At 41.1% G+C, this 27,762-nt stretch overlaps 1 protein-coding gene across 2 annotated transcripts; it reads left to right on the top strand.

Moving 5' to 3' along the window:
- On the top strand, nucleotides 1–27,453 carry ITM2B (integral membrane protein 2B). Of its 2 annotated transcripts, none has more exons than XM_052786126.1 (6): nucleotides 1–243; nucleotides 17,342–17,470; nucleotides 19,582–19,788; nucleotides 21,806–21,916; nucleotides 25,304–25,454; nucleotides 26,727–27,453. In XM_052786126.1, the coding sequence occupies exons 1-6, from the start codon at nucleotides 145–147 to the stop codon at nucleotides 26,813–26,815; spliced, it is 786 nt and encodes a 261-aa protein (XP_052642086.1). In that variant the 5' UTR covers nucleotides 1–144; the 3' UTR covers nucleotides 26,816–27,453. The 2 variants fall into 2 exon arrangements, with proteins under 2 accessions (XP_052642086.1, XP_052642087.1); XM_052786127.1 differs by having other exon boundaries at nucleotides 19,585–19,788.
- The last annotated feature ends 309 nt before the right edge of the window (nucleotides 27,454–27,762 follow it).

Genomic DNA, 27,762 nt, shown 5'->3' on the forward strand with positions numbered 1-27,762 from the left:
TCGCGGCGAGGTCGGCGGCGGCGGGGAGGGGGGGGGGACGGCGACGATAAGGCAGGAGGGCAGTCCTCGGAGCTGCCGTCGGTCCGGGCTCTCTTTCTCGTCCTCCTTCTCTCCTACCGTGTCGGGGCGTTGAGGTAGTCGGCCATGGTGAAGGTATCGTTCAACTCCGCGTTGGCGCAGAAGGAGGCGGCGAAGAAGGAGGAGGAGAACAGCCAGGTGCTGATCCTGCCGCCGGACACCAAGGTGAGGGGCGGCGGGGGGATCGAGCCGCTGGGGCCGGACCGGCGGCGGACGCTCGGCTCGGCTCGGCTCCGCTCTGCCCAGGGGAGGTGAAACGCGTTGGGAATGATTTTTTTTTTTTTTTTATATGCTCTTCTTCCCCTCGGCGTTAAACCGCGGGCGGGCCAGCGGGGAAAGCTGCGCAGCGGTGTGCCCCGCCGCCCCGCTCGCCTCACGCTTCTAAAATGGCTGACAGGAGAAGGAGCGTTGAAGCTCCGCTTCTCCCTACTTTGGGGATTTTTGTGGCGGTTCGGGTTTTATTTTTTATTTTTATTTTTTTATGATGAGCCCGACAGCGCTTGGCCTGTGTCCAGCGCGGCTTTTAAGGCTTTTTTTTTTTTTTTCCGTCTCCTTTGCGGCGTCCCGTCCGGACCTGCGGTGAGCTGAGGGACCGGACCCGGTTAAGGCGGCTGCCCGTTCGGGACCCGGCTTCCCGCCCGGTCCCGCAGCCCGTCCCCAAACCTCTGCCTGCTGTGGGGAGGTCGGGACGTCCCTTCGGTGTTTTTGGGGTCGGTCGTGCAAGTTGGTTCGCCTGGAGAAAAGCGGGTGGCTCCGTCTTTAATCCCCCCACCCCAGGGATAAGTCCGGCAAGCTGCTAGCGAGCTCGCAAACCTGCGGTGCTTCAGGGCAGGCGAGGGTGAAGCTGGAGGGTTGGCCGTGTTTGCAGAGCCGGGTGATTGTGTGTGTTACAGCGAACTTCGCCTTGAAACCTGGGCTGGTTTAAATAAAAGGGACAAAGAGCTGCCGCCGCATCCCCCCCCCCCCCCCCCCCCCCGTCAAAACAGCACCCAAACTCCAGTCGCTGTCGCCTTACCTCCGCCTCTCCAAACAGCAGCAACAAGGAACAAAACAGCGGCCTCGACTCGAAAGTTTTTGAAGTGCAGAAGTGCCCAGAATATAAAGGTTTTTCTGGTTGCAGTTTCTGCGCTCCTGTAATCAAACCCAGTTTTTAATGAGGAGTAGGGTAATTTGCTCTAAGCTCTTTGAAAAGAGCATGAAAACTTGAAAAATGGCCAGCTGCACATAAACAGTGTGCCTTGCTGTTTTCATTTGCTTTCACAATCTTTTGTGCATCAGGCCTCTGAATTGCCAGATTGGATCTGCAAAAAAAGATAGTGTTTATTAATTTCCTAAATCTTTTTGATGAACTTCTGCCTGGGAAGACAATATCTGTTGAATTTTTAGCAGGAAGTTGTGCCCTGGTGTAGGTTTTGCTGTGATTTTTGATGGGGCCAGGTTCTTTACCTGCAGAATCTGCTGTCATTTCAAAGCCAAGGGCGTCCGCAATATGTTTTCTAGTGACATCTTCCTGGTACAGCAAGTGGTTACATTTCACACTTCTATTGCACTTATGAAACTCTGACCAAAGTATTTAAGTCTTTAGAACAGTGTGCCACAACAAATGAGACAGTATGATTACTCAAAGTGCTTGCAATTAGAGGAAATCCATTAGATGATCTGTGTGCTTAGTTGTTCCTAGAGTGCCATTCTCTAGAAGGTAATGGATACCCTGAGCCCATCTTGAGCTGTAGAGTTCCTTTCCGACCCCAGGTTCGGTGATCGGTTTGACACCAAGCACGTAAGCAAGACACAAACTACAAGTTCCAGAAAACAGGTTTTTCATACTACCTTGGAATCCAGATCTGCCCTGGATGATGTTTGTTTCCAGATAGCCTATCAATTTGGGCTTGTCCTTCCTACTGCTAAACAAACAAAATACATCTGGCTAATTGTACACTGGGGAGCAAATGCTCCTGACCCTCTCCAGATACTGACGGAAGCATGTTATTTGACTATGATTTCCTTAACGCAGAGCTGTAAATTTTTGCAGCTGAGGATGAGATAGAGGATCTGCCTTTAACTTTGCTCAGGTCTTAGTGCTGCTTTCCTTGCCTAGAAATGAAACTTGCAAACATTTATTAACCAGGTCAAAAGGTGGTCTGGTCTCACAGTAGCTACTTACAAGTTCTTGCACTGTTATCAGGGGATGAACGTGCCTGAACAAGGCTTAAAACAGTCCTAAAATAGCATGCTAGGAGCTGATGCTCTGTACAGATGAAAATTCTAAAAGCAAACGAGCACTCTTAAGGGACATTGAGCCTTTGACTTTCTCCTTGACACATTTCCATCTTCTCTCAGCAGAACTGCAGACCTACACCTACCAGTATGCAAAATTCTCTTCACTAAGCTTTTTTTGAGCTTGCATGTTTTAGAGCATAAATAAAAGCAGATCTGAGTACAGCAGTCACCTGTAGTTTTAGCAGAAAAGGCTATGCACTCCATGCAGGATTAACAGTATTGAAACAAATTATGTCATGTAGCTGTAGAAGTATTTGGATCTTCGAGTCTGGGCATTTATTCTCAAATCTCAGGCAAAAAAAAGGAACTGAGGACCATTGTAAAACTTGATACCTTTGAGGTAAGTGCAAGATATACTCTTTGAACTTTGCCTTCTTTAATAGAAATGCATTAGAAACGAATCTTTTTACCCCCTCCACAAGGAACTTCTACTGCCTGTGCAGTTCTTTGGAGGGCAGGGGAAAAATAAACCACAACTGACAAATGTGTTATTCATACCACTTCATTGCTGGAAAACAGTTTGCTTCAAGTGAGGTTTGAAGGCAATAAGAGAATGTCTATAGAAGAGTGAACTCTAGGAGACTGAAAGAAGGTCACACCTCCAAAACAGCATATATGGGACGGGACATTTGTTTTCCCCTCTCTGATATCTTTACAGATGTTGTTTCTGTAGGACGATACATAAATCTGGATCACAAGTATGAATATGTAAAATATTAACAACCTATTATGAAACTTTCTTTTATGAAGAAAGTCCTGGGAAGCATTCTGACCTCGAAGTAAATGGAGACACTTAAGAATGGAAGAGGATCAGCAGAATTGCACATTCAGAACTTTATTATCAAGAACTTCCAAAGATTTGAGCAAGAGATATTAGTAAACCAGTTGATACTGATGAATAAAGCCAAATACTCTGAAATGTCCAGGAAATAAAGATGGGTGGAATGAGCTTTTGGGCTTGTTCTTTGACGGTCTTGTTCTGCTGCTTTTTCTGGCACGGTGTCATGAAGACTGCCACTCTGTCTGCCATCGCAGGATTACTCTCAAGTGGATAATCTTCCTAGGGCTTATTAAAGACCGTTTGCGGCCAAAATATGCTGATGATGCGGCATAGAAATACTCTCATCTCGCCAAAATTCGCCTGATAACCTCTGGTGCAGACACTAATAGGAAATTAGTTGGGGAAGGGAGGAGAGGAAGATGGGAGACGAGTAGGGGTTGTATCACGGGAACAACAGCTTAAAAAAAGCTTTTGCAGAAGGCAATGGTCTTATGCATTGGAGTATGCTACTTAAAAAGGAGTTTAAAAATCAAGAGTGCTAATCCTGCCTCTGCATAAGTCACCTGTCAGTATTATTGCGTGTTGTGAAAGTGACTCCATACTTACTGTAGGCAACCGTTAACAACTCTGTTACTGCTGTTGGGATGATACTTCTGTGCCATAATTCTTGGCCAAAATACAGAATACTCTTAGTGAAGGATCTAAGGCTGCATTTAATTTTCCGCTTTGCTCGTTGTCAGTACAATAGGGTATTTTATGACCCACTTTCCCAACAAACAAACAAACAATGTGCGGTATTTTAACATTTCTCCCTACAATAGATCTTTGGAGAGCCAAAGATGGTTCTGAGCATAGTTGAAGTCTTCAGACATTTTGCAGAGTCTGTTCAATAGATTAAGTCCTCCCCAACGCTCTTTGGGCCCTCAGTAACTCTCAGGCAGTTGCTCCCTTCTGCCGGGGTAGGTGGCAACCTTTTTCTTCTTTGTTTTTTCCCCCCTTCTTTTTCTTGGGGTGCTCCACTCAGCACATCTTTACCAAATACAGCTTCGTGCGCGGAAGCTGTGGATTCATACGCGTATCATAGCTGACCTTTGGGTAGCTGTATCTGCAGAGATTTCAATGTGAAAGTATAAATGTTAATTTTAAAAGCAGCAGCGTCCTGCATTTGTTCCTTATGAGAACATTACTACTCCACACTCTAAAATTAATCTCTTTTTTCAGTTAGCTTAATCTTTTCTAAAGCATGCTAAAATAGGCACTTGTAACGGAGTAAGAGGGTGCACCTGGGAAATTCTGTTGAGCAACTAATGAGCGCTATTTTTCCATGTAGAAAAACCCTTAGATTTTGTGTAATTGGTGTTAGATGTTTCTGAAATAAAGGTGTTAGCTTTACAGTTGCTGTACTCTGTGTGTATATATATAAATACTATATAACATATTTATATAAATATGTTGGTATACACACTAATAAATAGTCATGTGCTTATTGTTTTGCTGTCAGGAAAGCAGGTTTTCTTGCTTTCTAGGACATGTCTGTAGGTGGATGTTTTGAGGTTGTTTTGTTTGTTCTTCATTTCTTTTTTTCTTGGAGAAGCTTCCTTATTCCCTTCATAGCCTTCCTCCAGCAAGTTTTCTATAGACCTTTCACCAGTTACTGTTTGGGAAAGAGCAGTCTTTGTATTTTCCTGTATTTTCTGTGATGGAACTAGGTCATTAAACCAACCAGCTTCTGCTGTCTGTGAGAGCATTCTGGATTAAGGCATGATTATTTAAAAGAGGACCAGAAGTAAAAAAATCCTAGCAAACTGAATTCTCTCCCCCTTCTCCTCTCTGACTTTTAATGAAAAGCCACCAAACCTCAGATGAAAACCCTCCAGTTTCAGGCACAAAGGGTATCCAGGATTCTCTTACTTATTTGGCATTATGGGTACCTGCAAGCATAAATTCAGGGAAATTGAGTTTACGTAAACAAAATTTGTGGCAAGGTTTGTTCGTGAGGAACACTTCCTAAGAAAAGAAGCCTTGTGGCTGATGTCGTCCCCTGTATCCTTTTACATGGCAAATGTCTGCTACTGGTTAAGTAGTGCAGCTTCCTGAAAATAAGATTGCTGTGGTGTTCAGGCGTGTGGCTCCCAAAGCTATTCCATGGAGGTTGCCAGCAATTCAGGGAACAATACTAAAAAAACAAGATCTTAAAAATTTGTGGTGCTCCTCCGAAAATCGCTTGCTGTTTTGAGTAAGTTTAGGAATTTGGAATCAGAAAAGTTCAGAAGGTGATCTGGAAGAGCTTGTGTCGTCCTCATCCCCCCAGCGATGAAAATGAACCGGTGGGACAGTGGAGTTCTGTCAGTGGTCCGTATCTCACTTCCTTTTCTGTTTCTCATCACTTCCCGACCTGAATAACAAGTACAAAGCTTTGGTTTGGAAACACAGGCATTTCCCAGAAGAATGATATTTAATATTTCAAACAGGATGTATTCTAACCAGACCTTTGTGATAACTGCTTCGTCAGTTGTTTGTATCATTTATGTTTTTCGCGGTCTGAGCAAGAGCTGGCGTCCGTACATATCATTACAGCTTATATGAATTCAGTGCAGGGATGAGCATAGAGACAATGCAAATACTTTACATGGTTCTAAATAGTTTCTCTTTTCAGATTAACAAACTTATACTTGACTGAGGCCCCTTGCCCTAAAAATGTATTTAGAGAACTTTTTTTTTCCTTAGCATTGTCATGTGGCAAAGTCCGTAATTAGATGAAGCTTTAGATAGTGCAATATCTAGAAAAACAACCCTGTGCTGTAATGTATTGTTATAGTTAATGCCATAAATACTTCTCTTAAGTTCACTCCTGTCTTTCTGTGATGCGATACTCTTTTCTTTCTGATAAGCTTCAAGAAACTAGTTTGGATATTAACATTGCATAGTTAAACGCTTAAACTGCACCACTTAAACAGAGGCTGTTGGAACCAAAAGTTCTGTTCAGTGGAAAAGCTAAATGAGTTCATTTCTGAAGATGTGGATCAAGATGAAATGCTGACCTTTCTTGTAAAAACAAACATTTGAAAGAAAATGTTCTTGGAATCAACAACATTTCCAAGGGAAATGGTTTAGACTCTTTCCATTATAATGAATATTTAATCCAACATATGAATGTCTATTTCAAGAAAAGTTTCATTTCAAAATATAATGTGTTTATATGAGTTTTTTTTCCTGTTAAGTATTTTAATGAAATGTTTACAGTTGCAAATGTAATCTAACAGTTTTGTTTTTACAAACTCAAATAAATCAGTTTTCTTTGTTATTTTTGTGGTGTTTTCCATTTTTTTTCTTACCAGCAATTTTGATGCTAATGGTTATCTGAGGGGGGTTATAAGAATGGTAAGCATACTTACCTCCAGTAATGTTTTCAGTTAACTCTTCTGCAGTTGCGACTTTGGAATATTTGTCGGCATTATACATATTTTCTGTCCAGTAGCTACTAGCTACAGGCACCAAATAGCTTACATACAAATCAAATAGTTCTCTCTGTGACTCTCAGGAAATATCTTCGAAGGCAAATACTGCATTTTTAAGCCCTAGTCATTTTAAATGTTCTTTATTCTGTGCTTCCAAAAACATTACAACATATTTCAAACATAAGAACTACAGCTGGGATAAGTAGTGGTGTGTTCTGTTAGCTATTGCATAGATTCCTTTTTTTTTTTTTTCCTGTTCCCCTCCCTGCCCCATTTATGCTATGACTGACAAAGGTTAGCATTATCTGTTTTTAGTCTCCTGATCTATATAAATAATACAACATTCATTTTCTTCCTATTTATGTACTGCCTTTTATCCTCAGTGGAAATTACTTTGACTCTACAGATGAAGAGCATGCTAATTTATAAAACTCAGATATCTGTCCTAATTTTACAGATGTGGTAAACCAAAGGAATAAGATAATTAATAAGATGGCTCTGCAGTGAAGCCAGGAATGGTTTTGCAGCAGACGTCACGTGGCGTAGGGTTTGGACCACAACGGACATGTAGAGACTCTAGCACCTATCTGAGTGATCCGTGCAGCATCTACAAGCAAGGGTCCTTTGTGCACCAGCCTTACAAAATTTACCATGAAAAAAAGGGCAAAGTAGTATTTGCCTAACAGTTATAGAGGTCGTGGAAAAAAAAGTTGGTATTTTGTTTGCCCTTTCCAAATAGTGTCTGTGTGTGTGTATACAAATATTTTTATAAAGTTTCTATATTATTAAGTATATAATGTATTTTTTTTATATATGCATATATACACACATAAAAATAAAACCCACAGGCATTTTAAGAGTATAGAGTTCCTTGAATGCAGATCCTTGGATAATTTGTGGTTGTCTTCCTCCTAGGGTTCAGCAAACTCCTGCTTTTGATTGCGGCTTTCTGCTGTTTTGAGAGTAGAATGAGACGGTGGAATGACTGTGGAAAGACCGTGGAAAAAGAGTATGCTGGGGAGATCATAACTGGGGGGGGGCAGTGATCTCTGGGGTGGATCTTACATGGTTGCTGATTCACCAAGGTCTAGTTACTTATTTATTTTAAAAGATACAGTCTACGTAGAAAACCCTTGCATTTACACATTTGAAAATGCAGTACCCTTTGCAGGGCGGGAGGCTGAACATGACTTTTCGAGGCTGCTGCACAGTGCAGTGAGTTGTCTTGCCTAAGGTTTGCAGTTTTGGGAAGTTCTCTTGCTGCTTGGTGAGGTGTTTGTGCACTGGCCAGTGTCTGTGTTTCTGCAGGGTGCGATGCAGCCAGGTGCTGGGTACTGGAGTGGGTGCTCCACTTCTGGCTTTGAATAGTCTTAATTGCAGTGAAGCCCTTCGGATTGTTACAGCAGTTTCTTCTAGAAAGAGGGCGTAATTAAATGTAAGCCTTTCAAGGTCAGCTCTCCTGTGCAGATACTCTTAAGTGCTACAATTAAATGCTCTTCTGTATTTGCATGTAGAATGGTTTCCACTTGGAGAGCTCTGCTTGCTGTACAGGTACTGTGCATCTTAATTCACTAATACATATATTAGGAAGGTATTTTTTTGGAGGACAGGGCTGCCATTCAGAGGGACCCCAAAAGGCTACAGTAATGGGCTGAACAAAACCTCATGAGTTCCAGAAATAACAAATGCAAGGTCCTGTACCTGGGACAGACTTATCCCTCCATCGGGACGGGCTGGGGACCCCCTGGCTGGGAAGCCGATCCGCATGGAGAAAAGACCCTGGGCTCCTGGTGGACAGTCAGCCGGGCACGAGCGGCTGGGATCGCTGAAGGCTGAGAGCTTTCTGATCCGAAAAAAGACATTGGCAAACTGATGTGAGTCCAGTGGGGACCACCACGGTCGGGGGCTGGAGCACATGCCCTCTGAGGAGTGGCCAAGGGAGTGGGGCTTCTACAGCCTGGAGATGAGATAGATGGCTGCGGGGGGATTTCACAGCAGCCTCCGGGCACCCAGGGAGGTGACTGAAAAGGCAGTGGCCATAAACTGAAAAAGGAGAGTTTCCAACTGGGTATAAGCAAAATATTTTTCAATCAGAGGAGCACGGAATGCTGAGCAGGTTACCCAGAGAAGCTTTGAAGTGCCAGTCCTTGGAGGTTTTGAAAACTTGACAAGAGCCCTGAGCAACCTGGACAGGCTTCAGAGTCCACCCTCCTTTTGAGCAAGAGGCTGGACTAGAGACCTCCTGAGTGGTTTCTGTGATGGTAGATTCTACTTTTGAGACAAACTGAGACACACGGTGTTTGTAACTTGCTTGAGATGACATACCATCTGTGGCTGAACTGGGAACAGAGTTATTAAATTCTGAGGCTCAGTGGTGCATATGTGCATACTAATGAGATCTCCTGGGTGAAAGAGCCATCACCGCTTGGGAAAATAGCCTTGAGAGAAATCTAGGTTAAATCCACACAGCGTTCCATCATACTGATGTCTGAGATTCAGGCGGTGGTAGGAAAAAAGCAGAGAAATTTCAGACATCAGAAGCAAGCAGGATGAGGAAGAGACGGGAACTGGAACAATCAAGGTCAAAAAGATAATTTAGTATTGATCCATTTTAAGTGGAATAGGAACCTTCTAAGTTCCTGTTTTCAAACATTGATCTAATTCAGGATAAAGTCGAGAGAAATATTGCATTTAAAGTTATAGATTTATTTAGTGTAGTTTTTATAAGTATGGTAGAACACAAGTCAATTCTAAGTCAAAGAATGCAGGTGGGGAAAAAGGTTTATTTTGGCAATGTGTAAAAATGAAGCGTTTTTCAAAATTGGACAGTTTAATGACATGCCATGTTTGACATGCTGTAAGCATAAAGAGTGTAGTGATTTTGTTTTCTGAAAGCAAAATGTATTCTGAAAAATGTCGCATATAACCTCTTAGGTTTGGGGTTTCTTGTTTTAAAAAAATAAACACCCCTCAGGCACCTCTTGCCAGATATCTGTGCAAACTTTCATCTGCATGTTTTGGTCTGTGACTTGCAAACTGTTGCACCAGACCACTTCTCTTTTCTGAAAATACCTGAGAAAAATAGGTGTGGAATGCAGAACACATTTCCATCATTCTAATTTGTGAAAATGTGTAGGTAAGTTCATCAACATTTATATACCTCATAAAAAACCTGGCTTCTACCACCCCTTCACTAGCCAAACTTAGGAAAACTTTTGATATTCAGTACAGTACAGTGGCAATTGCGGATCTCTGTGGCTGTCAGCGGCACAAGAACTTCTGAATTCAGTGTCCAGACATTTAAAGACAACACATTTTCCAAGTGTTGTAGGTTTTGTTGAAGTTTCCTGTTGTGTGCAAGGAGGGGGGAGGAGGCAGATGAATCATAAAGCCCCAAAGCAAAGGAAATAAAGGATGTGTGGAGCTTTGTTCCTCGTCTAGCACAGTCTCCAAGGATGGAGACTCCACAACCAGTCTGGCCAAGCTGTGCCAGTGCTCAGTCACCCTCACAGTAAAAAAAAGTATTTCTTGATGTTCAGAAAGAATATAAGATGGTACTAAGATCCTGTTGTGCTAATTGCTGTACAGACAAAGAAAGGAGGGCAATGCTTGGCCCTGAGTGTTGACAGTGAAAAGGCAGGACAAGATGCACAGGAGTGCTGCCTGGTGGGGTGGGCTAAAGGGCTAGAGCACTGCTGTGGCCACAGCCTAGCTCCTCTTCTGAGGGTGTAGCACACTGATGCGGTGAATGGTTTATCTTGTAGCAGTAATGAAGGGAGAAAATGGAAATAATGTGTGCCCGGTACTCTGCAGGTGGCAGAGACTGGAGAACTCTCCTTTGGGATGGGGAAAGATACGGGGCGCATAGACACAGGCAATTATAGGAAGGCTTGAAACCGCTGGGTTTGGTGGTGAGCGAAGGGAGTTGGGAGATCTTGGAACTGGACAGAGAAAAGAGGAGAAAGTTGGGGAACACAGTTTGAAGAAAACAGAGTAAAATATAGCGTGTAGTTAGTTGTACAATTGATGTACAGTCTGGGATGAGGATGTAGTCAAAAGATGTATATGTGAATTGCCTGAGGAAGATCGTTGCTTGATCTACAAAGACAACTTTCAGACCGTTTAAGTAAGTGTGGTTGGGTTTGGTTGTTTTTTTTTTTTTCACTTTAGTCCATGTAAGACCAAAGCTAACAATAAAAATAACCGCTCTTAACAATACTGCTCCCAAATTTAATCAAAACAGCAGACTAAATAGTTACAGGCTTCTTCCTCTTTACCCGTCTTTAATTGTTGGCTGCTATCAAGTATTGTAATCTCTTATCTCAGAAGTTGAAGGCAGTGTTTAGGTAAATCAGGATTACTCACATGAGTTAAGAGTTGCAGGATTACTCTTCCAAGACAGCTTCTTTTATTGTCCATCTATCACATAGCTGTGGGTGAACTGCTGATTCATATCCTTCACATTCACTTTACAGTCGTAATTTTCGTTGACTTTCTGCAGAGAAATTGAACTCTTCATGTTCCACCATGTTTCTCTCAGTTTTATTTCCTGCTCCCCTTTTCTTGCCTATGTTGTGATTTGTTTTTGTTCTCCCTTCACCTCCATCTTTCCCGATATAAGCAACTTCCTTCCTATCCACCAGCACTGATTCCCTTTTTAACATGATCTTGAGCTGGCTGCTTATATTAATGTTTTTATTCCATGATGGTTATGATGTTTGAGCCATGAAATGAGTCATTTGACAGACACCTCATTTTTTAATGAAACACCCCCATTATTTGGTGAAAGGTAGCGTTCAACTAACATAAAAATGACCTTGGACTTTGAACTTCGGAAGTCTCTTGAAATGTATTTTCTTCTCGCTGCTGGATTTCCTAGTGCTGTACAACAGATTTGTATTTACAATATTATTTTAGAGTGCATATACAGATACTAGAAATACAGGAAGAGGTTAATGGTACCAACTGCCTAATAGATAATTCTAATTATTTAATCTCCTTGGTTATACAAGCTACATGACTGCAGCAAGCAACACCAGAACTAAGGTCTGGGTTTTATGCTGTTCTTTAGGCAGAGAGCCTTTGGCCAGATGGACAAGTCCCTGTCCATCTTGACAGAAGAGGAACTGGCAGTGCTGCCGCAGAAGGGTTTGCAGTGTTCAGCTATCAACTGCACATAAACAACCATAGCTTGTTTTCAGGCTTAATCATCTGAGTAGAAAGAATACGTCACTCCTTGTGATAAGCGAGAGATCTCTGAAGCATCTATTGTATATAGAGTCTGTTTTTCCAACTAGCAAGTTAAAAGATCATTGTACTTAAAATTTAAATTTAATTTTATTAGGAAGCATAAAATTGCTACTTGAGAGGCAGATCAGTATGATGGCCTTCCAGATCTGCAGCATCTGCCAAGTGAGGAGTCTTGCAAAAGCCTGCCTTAATTTCCCATCTGCAACAAGTAATAAATAGAATACCAGGCTTGGAGCAGCATTCAGGCAGGAATACCATGGGAGGAATGCAGAGCTCTTTCTAAATTAAGTTCATTTTAAATTGACTGTCTTTTGGGAGGATTTTCTACAGATGTCAGATTTACAAGTCAGAGCAGGTGAGCCTGACCGGCAGAATTCAGTTTATACAGCCGTTGGTCAGTATTTTATTTCAAGACTTTTTAGCCTCCCTCATTAAAAACACTTTTAGGGAATCATCATTAACTTCTCTTCTCTCCATTCCACTAATTAAAGCTGCAGTTGGTCAATATTTGCCTTTAGGAAGCTCACTCTGCCCCACTGCATTGTGTCCATCCATGTGAGCTAACTGGCACGCAAAGGACCTTGGAAGAAAACTGTTCTGAACAGCTTCCAGCCAGTTCTACCCACATTAATTCTAAGCTTTTGTATGTGTGTGTGTGTGTGTATATATATATAAGTGTGTGTGTGTGTGTGTGTATATACATATGTTAGATGCATAATTATGGACGGTTTGTGTATCATGCTGCAGACATTTTTAGTAATGTTTGTAATACTCAGTAATACTCTGCATCTGGTTTCTCTGTGGATCAAAGACTGTGTGTTGGTTCTGAAAGACATTTTCCCCTCCCAAAATTATTTTTATTGCTATCACATCTATTTTTAAATTTGGGCCATTATGTTTTGCGTAGCTGCACAATGATCATACAATATTCTGGACTCCCCACAGCATATCCATCGTATCTGGTTTAGGTGGATTCTTACCTAATCGATTCATATGATTATGGTTTTTTAATCATATAATTGATGTGTCCTTAATTTCTGCAAAGGAACAAGGTCTGACAATCTTCTCACCCGTTTTAACATGAACTAGACATATGCCTTGTAAGTTTTTAGGCTGCTTTACTTTTATAATGTTAAAGCAATTACATTCCACTATGTACAAAAAGCCACAAGGGGAAAATCTGAATAATTACCAAGTCTAATTATACACATTTGTGGCTCAGTATTGGAGCTTCTTAGAAGAATTTTGTCATGTTACCCCAAATGTGAATTTGGTCCTTCTGAAATTCAGCATTTATTTAAAGAAAAAAAGTAGCATTAAAATTGAACTGAAGAGAGCAAGAGAATGTATGGCCAGTAGCCATTCATAACTGCCAATGTTTGCAGGTTTAGGGTGTATTAACTTTTCTTTTTTTCTTTTAATCCACTGCAGAACAGTTAATGCTAATTGTCATAAATATGTTCTTGTGAAGATCTCTCTGTAGTTGAGAGGTGCTTTGGTAAATAGTTTGTGGTATCATTTGTCCATCTCCACAGTGTTTCATAGTTCCAGTAAGAAGACAGAGTGCAGCTTTACGTTAGCTGCTGGGGTCACTGATGAAGGGATCTTTACTGAAAACTGCAGTCATTTTTGTAACTTTGTGAGAAGATGACAGATTTGAATCTTGCCAATCTCAAATAATAGAGAATTTAATACTTCTCGTTTCCTATCTACAGGAAAATTGTTCCTGCAGAGCTTGAAGCTATTCAGGTTGGGAAGTTCTGAACCATTTAATTTTAACACTGTAGGATTTGGTGTACAAGTGGCAGAGAGATGCTTCTGTTTCATGTCTTGTCCATGGGAAATAGGCTAATCAAATGTTTTCCAATTAGAACAATCAGCTCATCAAGGAAACAAGCCAGTGTTGGGCTTGCATCCAGTTCCTCCTAAGGCATTTTGCATCAGAGAAGATTAGTTCTGTGGCATCATCTGAAGGTTGGGGATTCACCAGGGAGTTGGAGGTACACGGGGCAGGGATGAAGCAGAAGAGGGGAAAGAAAAGGACCAGAACAGCAATGATTAATTAATACTGCTCACAAAAGTAGAGAGGCATATTTTTAGACGTCAGTCTTCACCTCAAGAACACGATGCTTTCTTTTGTCAGATACCTCTGGCAGCGGAACGCTGATCTAGGGAAAAATTAGTCAGTGAGGCTGCAATCTCCTGGTGTGCTCTGGCTTCAGAAGCCAGCACTGCTATCTGGGAACAAAGTGCAGTCGTAACTGTGTGGGGAGAGGTGCTAATTCAGCACTGTCCCTCTTAGTGGGGATCTGCTTTCACTTCATTTTTTTTCTTTCAGGACATGAGTCACCTGGAAGGAGGGTGAGCATCCGTCGCGCTTTCTTCTGTTGCAGTGCGGAGGGTCAGAGTCTTACAGCGAGGGTTGAATTATTCTTTTGGGTCAATTCAGCCCAAACTAAGCTGTCATGGCAACAGTAGAAAAGTTTAGCCAGCTTAGCCAGAGGACAGCGACTAATATGGGTGTAATTTAGCTTCAGTGGGTTACTTACAATATTTTAATTTAAGGTGGTTTTAAACTGCTTGATGATGTACTTAGTTTTCAGATTCAGAAGAGGAAATCAATTGTGCGTTCTCCTTCAACGGCATAAATTGTTTTCAGTGTTACCTAACGCTTGTGGTTCCTCTGTACTGAGGTGCGGTACTTTCATGCACTGTCCTAAGCAAGAGGCTAAACTGGGCTTGAACTCTTGCTCTAAATTTGGTGTGCTTTTTTCAGTAGGCTGTGGACAAATCAATGCAATAGACAACTACAGATACAAAATAGTTCAACATGCCAACATTAGGCATGCCTTCAGAAATAGTGATGATAAAATCTAGCTGCTGGTAGAGGATAAGAGGGTTGTATTAAACCTGTTGTTTACATCTGTCGTCTCATATATCAAAGCAAAATTGTTTAGAGCAGAATACTGATAAACTTGTCCTTCAGGTTCCTCCTAGCATGGTAAAAGTGTAAAAATTATTTTCCATTTTCTGATTATTTCTGTGGCCTATGCAAAATTAACTTGATACTAATCCTCATTTCCAGTAGGTGTTCACACTGTGTATGCCTTCTGCACCATTTCCCAGATGCATATTTTGTTAGTCTTTCTGAACTTACAAAATGATGTAAAAATGGAAGAGGCAGTTATTCCACTAATGGATAATTCTGCTTGGAGTTAAAAAAGCAGGGGGGGATAAAAGCAGCACTGGGAAAGAATAATGATACTCTTTATATTCTTCACTAGGGAATATTTTGGCATTGTATCCCAGAGCCAGTTTGCTACCCGTTTTTCTGACATTAAGTTACAGCAGTTTAAATGACGGCTATTTAAAAAAGTTTCAATCGGGTGTCCTTTATGCTTTGAAATACCTAGGGAAATAGTTACCTAATGATATGGGGCAACATAAAAATAAAAATCCTTGTTTTAGCTGGTTTAGATTCATAATTGAGATGATTTATAGAATCCACAGTGAATCTTAACCTGACCTGAAAGTTAATTAGATTACCATGGGTATTAAGTCCTACTCACAGTCTTTGCAGACAGCCAGGTTAAAAACCACGCAGGTAGTAATCCTGTAATTCTTTACACTGAATTCCTTAAATAATTAGTAATGTAAAAACTTTTAAAAGTTGTTACTTGCCTTTTCATTCTGCTTTTTCAGTCCATGACAACTGTTTTCCAGCCACTCTCTCTTTACCTTTTAATGTATCCCAGAAACGTTGGTTGGAAGGGGCCTCTGGAAGTCATTTAGTTCAACCTCCCCATAGAAATGGGATGGTTGCCAAAGCAAGATCAGCCATGGATTTGTCTAGTTGAGTCTTGAAAACCTCCAAAGATGGAGATTTCACAATCTAATTTACTGCTGTAGTTTGCAAGGTAACGTAAAACAAAATCTGTGAAATATCTTCAGTTTGACTCTAAATATTTCAGAATCAGATTTTGGCAGCCGTTGCCTGGCAGAGAAGTTGCATTGCCACTTCTGTATGAGAGATAATTGCAGTATGCTGCAAAGGTGGGTTTCACATCCCCTAATTTTAGCTACGTACGAATTAGCTACCTAGTTTGTTAACCAAGGAATTTCCCCCTATAATCAGTGAAAAGAAGCAAGTCCCTCCTAAAGACTAATTCTCCCTCTTGGGGGGTAGTTGGGATGAGTCATTCTCAGGAAGCGCCACTTTCTCCCCACCATTTACAGGGAGGGTCCCCATCCCTTCTGGTGTCAGACTTGCTCAGATGGCTTCGGCCAGATGAGGGGAGTTCCTTCCCAACTGGGCCAAGGCAGCGTGGGGACTACAGCCACAACTTTGTTCAAGTGGGGAATCATCCTAATCAGCAAATACTGCAAAAAAGCCCCCCACATGAGGCAGAACATCGACTGGTAACCGTAGCTATCAATGCCTTCTCAAGCGCTTCCCTCATGCTCTTCCTCCATTTTCTGGTTTGGGGTTTTTTGTTTATTTGGCCATAATGATTTTTCCCTGATCATCATTCTACCCTATTGTTTTTTTGGTTGCAAAGGGGTAATGAATTGCTTTGTATTTATTTGAATTCTGATATTTTCCCAGGATTATCATGGCTTGGGAGAGGGTGACTCAAAGATGGGGGTTTGTTTTGTTTTGTTTTGGGTTTTTTTTTTTTTTGGATGCGAGTTATGCAAACACTTAGGGGAGGAAAGAGCATTGTAATGTGGCTGATAGAGGAAAGATTTTGCAAGCAGCAGTTTATTGCTTAGGATGCCTGTGGGGACTGCATGATTATGCAAACTAGTGCCCCAAAGGGGAAACATCCTGTTATTCCTTTAGCATAACACGAACAGCAGATAGAGGCATGGCCAATGCTGTCTTAGAGCAGAAAGCTTCCTTAACAACAACTTACAAAGCATCTTTTTTTCATTCCCACTCTTTATTGTTTTGCCAGCAAAGAGGTGGTAAAGTCTCTTTTGTCCTGGTGCAACAACATAGGAAAGGATATATTTTGCTTTTCTTACTACCTTTGATCTTTTGTTGGTTCTTCAGGTTCACTTAAATTGCGTATACCAAGATAAAAAAGGATCTGACCTTTCTGAATTGCCTTCCTCGCCCTGCTGTTGTTGCACGGAGGTTACCCGAGAACAGATATTTTTCTGTCTGCTATCCGTAAAGTGGCTCACTGTGTGTTACTAGGTATCTTGGGAGATTTTGTTAAATTTTTCCTTAAGACTTAAGTCCACTGATTTAGTCAGTGACAGTGGCATTAAAAGTGACTGTTTGTACAAGTCTCCCTAAATCTCAACTTGAATAGGTCTGTTTTAAACTTTACCAAATAAAATACGTTTCTAAACAATTGTGATAAAGCGCGTATAGCCTTTTCTGATGGGTGCGATGTTTGTACTTGCTGGGCCTGAAGTACCTGCTGCCATATGTGTCTTGGGAACAGTGTGTTGAGGGTCTCGGTTTCTCTCTCATGCATTGCAGGACCCTGAGGATGCTGTGCCTGTTGGGCAGAGGAGGGCTTGGTGCTGGTGCATGTGCTTTGGATTGGCCTTTATGCTGGCTGGTGTGATCCTGGGCGGTGCCTATCTCTACAAATACTTTGCATTCCAGGTAAGTCAAATACATTTTTTTATGGGAGGGTTGCAATTTTCTCTTGTTATGCCCTAACATTTTGAAGAGGGAAGAGGAGCAACAAACTAAACCCAATAGCCTTGCTACTTCCATATGTATCTTCCTAAAACTTCAGCTTTTCTAAAAGCAAAGTGTATCGCCTGCTCTGAAGTTAACCTGTTGGCAGGGGAGGGCAGGCGCAAAGCTGGCAAATAGAAGAGAGCAACACTTTTGAAAACCTTGCTTTGCAGAGAAAGGTTTATATCTAAATAGGAGTAGGGCTTAGGAACCCCAGTCGCATCCCAGATTTTGACCTGCTTGCTCTCCTGCTTTGCAGTGCCGAATACTGGAGGTGGATTAACCCCTGGAAAGCCTCCTTGTTTGACCCCAGGTTTCCTAGAGGTGTGCAGTGCTGCTAATGCATGGGAAAGGGACTGCTTGTCAGGGAGTGCAGTGACTCTACTCCTTCCTAGCTTCCACAGGGATGAGAAATACAGGCCCTGCAGGGCACTTGGGAGAACCACAGTCAGCGTGGTTTAAACATGCTCTGTCAAGTCTAATCCACGCTGACAAGATTAGACCTCTGACAAAATGTATTTTCAGTCTTTTAACAAACGGCACTGCTGCAAGAGGAGCCCTGTGGAGGCAGTGGTGCCAGGGAAGTGGAGCATTTACCTGAAACGGGGGAGATCCCAGTTAAATATTTTCTTCCTCGGGGCGAATTGTCACAGGGCAGCACTGGATGTGCTGGTTGGTTGCCCGAGTGGCGTGAGCACACCTTCTGTCCTTTGGAAACTGCCGGGGTTGCAAGATTCACAGGGTCAGAAAGGGAGAGTAATAGCAAAACATGAATCCCTCTAGCCCACTGGTTAGTGCACATAATTATAAGGTAGAAATTCTGTGTTCTTGTCCCTGCTACCAGGATTATTTCCCCCTCCACCCCCCTTTTTCAGTAGCTGCTAATGTGGAAGGCAAAGTGATTAAACATGAGAAATTCTATCTGAACTTGCAGTTTATAGTCTCATTGGCTATCACGTTAACCTAATTTACAGGGGAGCAGTAGCATTGCAAATGATGCTTAAACAGCATAGCGTATCTTGGTGGAAATAGCAAGCTCGGAGTAGCTGAAGGCTTGCTGTATTACTAATGCGGTTTCATCTGTGCTCAGCACCACAGTGCTCCACCTTTCTCAAGCCAGCTAGCTGAAACTGAAAGTGCTGTTGAATTCAAACCTGTGGTAGTTGTTTATGAGTGAGATCTGGGTTGAAGGAAGCATTCAGGAATTGAGCTAACATTGCACTGGAGACATGTTTTCAATGTAAAACTTTAAATTGATGGCATGTGCATATGCGTAAGTTTTATGTTTCTAAAACTATCTGGCCTATAAATTTGGTGTATGACTTCCTCTGACTCAGGACTTTATTTTACACTTCACTTGGGTAACCTGCCACACGTACCGTGACAGAAGGACACAAATCAGTTGTTTTAATTTCTTTTTATTACCTTTTTGTCTTTTAAAACTGTTAAAATTGTTTTAGAAACTGACTTTCAAAACTCCTGAAGCCTTGCAAAGCTAAGCAACTTCACAGAATAATTGAGGTTGGAAGGAAGCTCTTGAAGTCATCTGGTCCAAACCCCTGCCGCAAGCAGGACCAAATTCAGAGTTAGACTTGCCTGTTTAAAGGTGATTTGGATGACCAGTTTCAGTGTTTTAAATTGTAATTATTGACTGCAGTTAAATCATAATTTAATAATAATATGCATGCAGATAGACATAGGAACTTCATTGTCTTTCTAAAAATAAGATGCAATGTACCACGGATAATGGATGCAAAATAGAAAACTAGATTTTAAGAACCTGCTTTTGGGATCCTGTTATCCTTGAATTCAAGGGAAGGACTCCCTCTGGGTTCAGTACAGTTGAAGGTTTTGCCCATGGTCCTGTTGTAGATAGCAACTGGCTCCTACTTTGGTGTATGAATCAAATGAAAGGGAAAACATCTCATCTAGTCTGACAAGTTTTTCTTCTCCACAGTGCTTTGAGAATATTAGTTTTAAACTTCTAACAAGGCTACTGATGTTTTTGTTGCTGGATTGTTTACTATTTTTAGCAGGGTGGTGTGTATTTCTGTGGAATAAAGTACATTGAAGACGGCTTAAGTTTACCTGAGCCTGGGGCAGAGGCTCAGAGTGCTCGCTACCACACGATTGAACAAAATATTCAGATCCTGGAGGAGGAAGATGTTGAATTTATCAGTGTGCCAGTCCCTGAGTTTGCTGATAGTGATCCTGCTGATATCGTCCATGACTTCCACCGGGTAAGAAATATTTCTGAAGAAGTCGAAAGCATTTAAAACTTGAAAAATGTTCCCCCTCAGTCATCCTGATAACTGTACTGCCTAATTATTGCGGTGGAGGAAAGCAGAGGGTGGAGGAGGCAGCAGAAAAGTTTTGATAAGCAGCAGGCTGCAAGCAATAATTAACTGGGCATACAAAGTACAGCATTACACAATCATCATGGGGTAGTTTGTAAACCACCATTTGCAAATACAGTTCTGTTTTTAAACAGGGAAATATCTTAGAGCTATTTCCTTTCCTTAGTACAAGGAAGTAAAGAGAACATAGTTCTTGCTGTGCTAAGTCCACCGAGCCAGAATTTGACCAACTGCTGTGGTGCCGAGGGAAGTTTAGAAAGGTGGGTCATAGCTTTGACCCCAGCTTGCAGGGGCTGATTGCGTCTGACGTCACGAGGTATGTTCAGGCACCCCCAGAGGTTGCTCTCGTACCGTAGCTCAAAAACCCCAAAGCAGCAGCAGAGAGGGAAGGAAGCGACCAGCTGACCGACCATGGAAGAGAGCTCCTTTTCCAGATGCTGTACGAAGCCTAGCAGAAGCTAAATTTTCCTTGTGCACCACAGGCTACTGTGATTCCTAAAGGCACTTTTAGCTGTTTCTTCCTTTATTTGTAGAAACAGCTTTGATAGGAATTGTGGTAATAAATTTCTGGTAAGGCAGTTGACAGGCCTGCAGCTCTCAGTATTAACGACAGAGCTGTAAAACAATTAGAAGCCTTTCTTTTCTGTATCAGCCTGACATAAGCTGTCTGATAGCGATGAAATATTCTACAGATGGTTTTCAGGAAGCTAAATTTCTGTGAAAATTTGAAGACTTCACTGAACAGCTTTTTTTAAGCAAGGCTGAAAAAGAAGAATAGGGAAGCATCCTATTTTTTAATGCAAACTTCAGAGTTTCAAGTTTTCCAGGCAAAATGGGTGCTATCTATCAAATATTCATAACCAGATTTGGAGCAAAACATTGCTTGCTTGCTTGCTTGCGCTATGTCATTTAAAAATATTCCTGAATATATTTAGGGAGCTTCTGTTAAGAGTTAGAGCAAAGCCTCTAAAGAGGGAAAATCAGAAAAAAAAAAAAAAAGCAGTAGGTAAGAAGTGAGTAGGAACAATATAATACTAGAAATTTACTTTTTGTTTTAATGAGTTAAAGGCTTTGCTCTAAAGGTCAGTGCAAGGATCATTTGCCATAGGCACAGCACTTACTCCCATGTAATGAGATTAGTTGCACTGGTGATTGCTGTCCTGGTACTATTTTGACTGTTGGGCTCTTCGTGCTCAGTATTTTATACATGTCCGCAGCCTTAGAGCTTTCAGCAGCTTGAGATAGTGTCGTCTTTAGCAAGAACAGATGCAGTAAAATACAGCTCAGTGAACAGAGCCATAGGATTCATCAGGATAATTCCCTGGGCTTTTATATCTCTGTTTTTGTCAAATAATGGCAAATTTTGCAGTTCAGGTACTATAAAGAGAATAATTCAGCTATGAATAATCATTAACACTTCAAGTCAGTAGTATTTTTGAAAAGAAAAGGATTTTTGTTGCATTATCTGCGACAGTATTTCTTCCATGTTTTGTTCTTACCAGCAGCATTTCCCCTTTACACTATAACAAAATACAGAAACATGGAGATTAGAGCAAGTTTTTTGCCCTGTTGTTTCAAAATGCAGGCACTAGGAATAAATGAATACTGTACTTGATTCCATAACAGCACAGATAAACCTTTGTAATTTCATTACTGTAGTGCATTTGAGCTACTTATTGCCTGCTGCCTTGCACAAATAGCTGTCATTGATCTAAACTCTCATCAAGAGTGCCTTTTATTTCTGCCTTTACCTACCCTCAAATTGGAGTTTGTTGGACAGACTTCGTAGTGAACAAAACAATAATTTGAACAACACGAGGCAATAGCAGTTTAGCAAAGTCTGTATGTGAATTTTCTGATGTTCTTGTTATTTTGATTAGAATAAATATTTCCTCAACAGAGACTCACTGCCTATCTTGACCTTAGCCTGGATAAGTGCTATGTGATTCCTCTGAACACTTCAGTTGTTATGCCACCAAAAAATTTCCTGGAGCTGCTCATCAACATCAAGGTACGGTTAAATTGTAAGCAATTTGTTCTTAAGACAGGGGAAAAGGAGAATTTTTTTTTTTTTTTGCCAGAACTCTGACATTCACACGTGTTAGAAAGTTAACTGATCACTAGAGATCTTTGCAAAGAGAAAAACGTCTATAACCTTCTTAGTTAATTAACTACAATCATGAAGGAATTATTAATTCAGAGGAAGGCAAACAAACCTGATTTTATTCTTCGACGCTACAAATTTGGCTGATAAAATTGTGTAAATGTGGTGTACCTAGACTCTTTCATAGTAGTCTGTGTGGTTTTTAATTTATAATCCATTGTGATTTAAGTTTCCATAAAGCATGTATGCGCTGGACTAAGGCCGGTTGGCTGAGAGGCTTGAAATAGGTATATTGGGAAACCCTTTTAACATGGGCATTGTTTAAGGCATAGGTCCCGAGGGTTGGCCCCTACTTTGAGCGGATCCCGTGGCTTGAGGGTCATGTATGTGAGGTGTGTTGGATCCGCTGTGCGTGCTGTATGATTAGCAAAGCCCGTTAAAGTAAGAGGGGTTTTAGTATAGCCAGATTCCTGATTTCTGCAAGCACCAGACTTCAGAACAAGATTCAGTGTCCTTAAAAACTAGGACCATGGAAAGGACTGAGATACCACAATCACTGAACAACCGAACGTGAGTTTTCAGTATACTGTTGTGGCAACTTCTAATCGCTTCCCAGCAGGGTTTGATAATTGAGCACTGCTGCCTGGCCGGTGGTGCTGGTGCCGGCGCTGGCTGGCTTATCGCTACCACGGGGACACGCTGTTTGTTAGTAGTAACGGGGTGAAACGTAATGGCCTGTGAAATTGAGGAGGCCAAAGTAGATAATCTAATGGGGTCTCTTACTAGTTTAATATGAATTGTCTTTATCTTTTTAACTCTTACCTACATATGCTTTTAATGCAGATTTAAATACTATTTACCTTGTTTTTCAGCCTTCTGGTTTCTTTACAGAACAGCAAAACACTCTGGGCGGGGAAGAGAGCTGATAAGCTAACTTGTGCTTAAGATTCGGGGAGAGTGTTTTAAATTTTATTTTACTGGGGTTTTGTAGCCTTAGAATTGTAAATCTCATCTTCGGGTTTGCATCTGTCAAACAAGGCTTTGGAATTAGGACTCCAGGAACCATTTTAGCCATTTCTGAGTGGTTTGTGTATATAAATAAACTTCATGTGAAAAATGGCTTCACAAGTAAGTCCTCTGCTGCTTTTTTGCTGCTTATTTTGAGACTGGCTATTTAACCACACTTTCATTTCCTGTACCTAAGGATGAGGTGGTGTCTGTACAACTCGGTGACCCCATATTTTTTTACTTTCTGTATGCTGTTTTGTTTCCATTTTTAGTTCACACAAATTCCACTGTTAAAATCTGTTAATTTCCTAGTTTGTCATTAGTACTAAATCAAGTATGTTTGGTTTAGAAGTAAGAGGATAACCAGGCATCACGCATTTAATTGAAAATCTGTGGAAAAAACTCCCTGTTTTGATCATTGTCCCCAACAGTGAGTGCCCTAATTTTATGAGACATCTGTTTAATTCTTATTGTATTAACAAAGCGCTGTGGGCATTTGATGTCTCGGAAAATTAGGCTAAATGTTTTGTAGCTGAAATTTGGGCAACTGTTGTGCAGATACACAAAGTGAGTACATTTCTGTTCACTGTCCTGCAGTCCCACTGGTTGCACGAGGAAAAGAATATATGAAATTAAAGTGTTCGTTTCATTAAAATGAGCTCTGAATACACGCAGAGAGCATTTTATGAAAATGGAGGTGCTCTGGTCTGTTTTGTTTTTAAAAAAAAAAAGCCATAATTTTAGCCTAAAGAACCGCATTTCTATGTATTGATAGTTTGCTTGAATATGCGGACAGTGAAAGACCTCTTTTCCTTGGGAAACAAGGCTGAAACCCGGGTTTATTTGTTCATCCACCTCGTTCCCGTTGTTGAGCCAACTGGCCGACTTAAACCGCGTGCGATGCACAGGACGTCTCAAAGATGACGATATTTGCGGCTCTGCTGGATGCCGGTGCTGGGTAATTGCCCCTGCAGCAGCTGGGCGGAGGAAATTCCTGCACTGAGCTCCCCCTCCTTTTGTGCCCCCCCAGGAGGGCCGAGAACGTTGGGTTTGGGGGCATCCAGGAGGTCCTGAAGTTTGGAGGGCAGGAGCCCAGGAGTGTCCTCGCAGGCTGCCCCAAATCCTCGGCACTGCTGCCCACCCTGCCCTCCTGCTTTGCTCCGGGGCTCCCTCGGAGCTCGCTGCTGAAATTGGAGAGACCAGGGGTTAAGATACAGTAATGTACAGTGATTTAATTACCAAATAATATGTGGCATGATTTGGGAGTGTGAAGTCTTCCAAGCTCTTCCTTAAAGAAAAAAAAAAATTACTGCTGTTTTCCTCATAGTATGTGCTGAAGAAGATTTTCGTAATTTAAAGTGGATTTTATACAGCCCTCTCTTTACTGAAAAGAATAGCATGTAATCAGCTTCTTCTCAACATGTTGCTTGGACTGAAAAGACAGTCTGGTTTTGCAATGGAAATTTCAAATTGTTTATTGTCAATAAAAAATATAGTGATCTTTCACCACAGAAGCTGAATTTGTGGCCATAATAAGTGATCATTTTATTTTTAGAAAGCAAACAGCACCTTCTCTAGTGCCATAAATTAGAATCACGCTAACAGAATTTCTTAAATGAAGTAATATTTCCAAAAAGTTGATGATTATTTACCAGCGGCAGTATTAGGAAATTGGCTGATAGCTAAGTAGGTGCATCTTCAGCTGTGTACAGCGCAGTGGGCACAGAGCCGGATTCCTCCATCGTTTCAGCTGTGGCAAAATAACACTGAAGGGACTAGAAAAGGCTTGGGAAGCCTTCGCGTGTCGTCACAGCTCTTCCCTTTTTCAGTGTATTGCCTTAAAACACCTGATAGACCACCATGGCTTTTGCATGCTTCTCCCAACTCCTGTTTGGGAGTAGTTCCCACTGAGGTCTGTTGGGCTGTTGTTAATTAAGTGAAAACTTTGGATGATAAGTGCAGGACTGATCTGTGACGGTGGGTGCTTCTGGAAGGAAATATTTCTACTCTGCTGAAGGCTGACATTACTGTAGCAGGAGGGCGGTGGACGTATGCATCGGTGGCAGTTTTGTCACCGTTTTGAATATAATCGTTATTTATTTCTGTAGCACAGGGCAGTCGTGTTTGCACATTTGGAATAAAATTCTGTGGGTAATACGTGTTTTGAAAGAATTCAAAGAAGATATGTCACAGCTGTGTTAAAGAAACACATTGCGAAGTGTTTCTTGTGTACTTGGACCATGAAGAGATGGCTTTTGACAGAGCTGTTATATTTTTGTTCAACAGGCTGGAACATACTTGCCTCAGTCCTATTTGATTCATGAACAGATGATTGTTACTGATCGCATTGAAAATGTGGATCAGCTGGGATTCTTTATTTACCGCCTCTGCCGTGGCAAGGAAACGTATAAACTGCAGCGCAAGGAAGCCATGAAAGGTAAGTGTTCCTCCTGCAATCTTTTGTGTTGGCAGAAAGTTCAGTGCTGCTCGAGTTCAATAAATAGGCTTGATTGTGTTGAAAGGAATAACTCTTATTAAAGCAAGGGTTGCTTATTGCAGTAACCGGCTCTGTGGGCTTAACTATGCCTGATATTTTCTGTGTAGGTATGGAAATAAGTCATTTTATTGTGCAAAAGCGCTCGAGGCCCCAGTGAGTGAGCTAGGAGCTGCTAAAATGTGTGTGTATGCATGGGTATGTTTTCTGGGGTTCAGGCTTTCGTTGATGCTTTTCTTTAATCTTGTTTCTTGACTCACCCCTCCCCAAAAGACCTTTAACATATGAGAAGCCATAGCCTTGTAGTCCAAGTACGGAATTGCAGGCGGTTCTTGTCATTAAAGCCACCTATAAATTGGTCCACGTCTTCCTGTTTGCATCAGTGCAATGTGAGTAAGCGTTGTCTTCGCAGGAGAACTGTAGTGCTTGGTACTCCTTCGTGGAAAATATTTGAAAAACATCATTTGGAAGAGTCTTGACAAGCTATTAAATACTGCCTTAAAATTTTCACTCAGATTTTACTCAGACTTGCTTCTCTCTCTTTTTTTTTTTTAAGTTGTATGTGGTGTGCAAGTGTACATGGAAGCAGTTTTAATTGCTTTAGTCATATTGTTGGACCTGACTGCTTGGGAAAACAAGGAAAAGAAATACCTTTTGTAAAAATAATTTAGAACAATGTTTAAAAATGAAAAGGTCTTAACAGCAAAATCCAGTTCAGAATTCAGTATGTTGATCCTGTGGTAATAAATGATGAGCATAGGTTGGCAGCGAGCATTAGTTTGGCCAGAGTTTGGTTAAATCTGTCTTTCTGCGATTCCAAGATGACGTTGTTTAAATACTACTAGTCCGCTCTTTCTTGCCTGTTGCGGTTTATTCCTTTGCTGCTCCCTCTCTCATGTCCCCACAAGCGTTTTTACAAACACACAGAGAGGGAGATTGGGTTAAAACTAACCAGTTGGGCAGGGTTGGCAGGTTGGTTTTAACTAAACCAGTACTGCGATTTGGTTCACCACACCTTCAGGATCATTGCCTGCTTGTTGATCTTCTACGTATGAACATGTGCCTGTGTGTGTTCCCTCTGAGAGGGGGGGCCAAGGAGGGGTGGTTCTGATTTCTGGTGCCATCTTATTATAGCAAATGTAAAACTATTATGTCTCTGACATACCTCATCCCCTCTTCTGTTTACCCTCCATTGTTCTTTGCTGATACAAACAGGAATTCAGAAGCGTGAAGCCGTCAATTGCCGAAAGATTCGACACTTTGAGAACAGGTTTGCTATGGAAACACTCATCTGTGAACAGTAATGAGGAATATTACTGTTACAGGAGACTTAAAAACTACAGTATGACCCCACCCTTTGTATTGTGTGCAGTGATTATTTTTTAAAATCTTCTTTTATGTAAGTAGTGGACAGGTCTTTATTGCTGAACACCTTCCATACTTTCCATCTCATGATACATGTAAAATCAATATGTTTTAGTTTTTTCCTTATTTTCAGGTGTGGTGTTCTTCTTATATTTGAATAGCAATTGTATAAAGACTTAGTTGCTAGTGCATTTCATGTGATGAATCTTGAATACTAGGAAGAAGAGAAAGTCTTTGAAATATCCACCAGTTTTTAATTAAGTAAAATTGAAAAGAATTATTAATGTAAAAACGGACTGCAAGAGCTACTTCTAACTGTAATAATACCTGCTATATAGTTTGTTACAGCATATAGACAAACCTGTATTTGACTCTCCCTAACAAAGTGCAATTTGTTTCGTTTTTAAAATATTGTCATATTTACCTTTTTAGATTGATTTCTGATTGATGTTTTAAAAAGGCAAGTGTTTGCTGTAACAGTCTTTTAGAAAATTAAGAAGTAACTTATGTTACTAACTTGTATATAATCCATGTATGTGCAATGGAAAATAAACCTTATAAACCTGTTTGTCTAAAAGTCTTGTGTTTTCTTTTGCTATTACTGGGGGGGTTTTTTGAGGAGAGGAGTACAGTTACATTCAAAGTTTAAAATTAATGCTTTTTACTTGCAATGCTATTTTTAAAAGCGAGAAGATACAATGGAATAGGTGATGGCTGAGAAATGAAATATGAACAGAGAAGCATGTTTTTCATTTTTTCTGTTCTTTTCTCACTTAAAGGCAATAGTGTGTTGCTTTGCTTAAATTCTGGGTTGGCATTTCCACAACACATACAATCAGAGTGGAGATCCAAAGCTGACTTAACATGTTGTTCATGTCTGAAATCC

Source organism: Harpia harpyja, chromosome 4 (genome assembly GCF_026419915.1).
Source record: "Harpia harpyja isolate bHarHar1 chromosome 4, bHarHar1 primary haplotype, whole genome shotgun sequence".
In the NCBI taxonomy this organism is placed as follows: Eukaryota; Metazoa; Chordata; class Aves; order Accipitriformes; family Accipitridae; genus Harpia; species Harpia harpyja.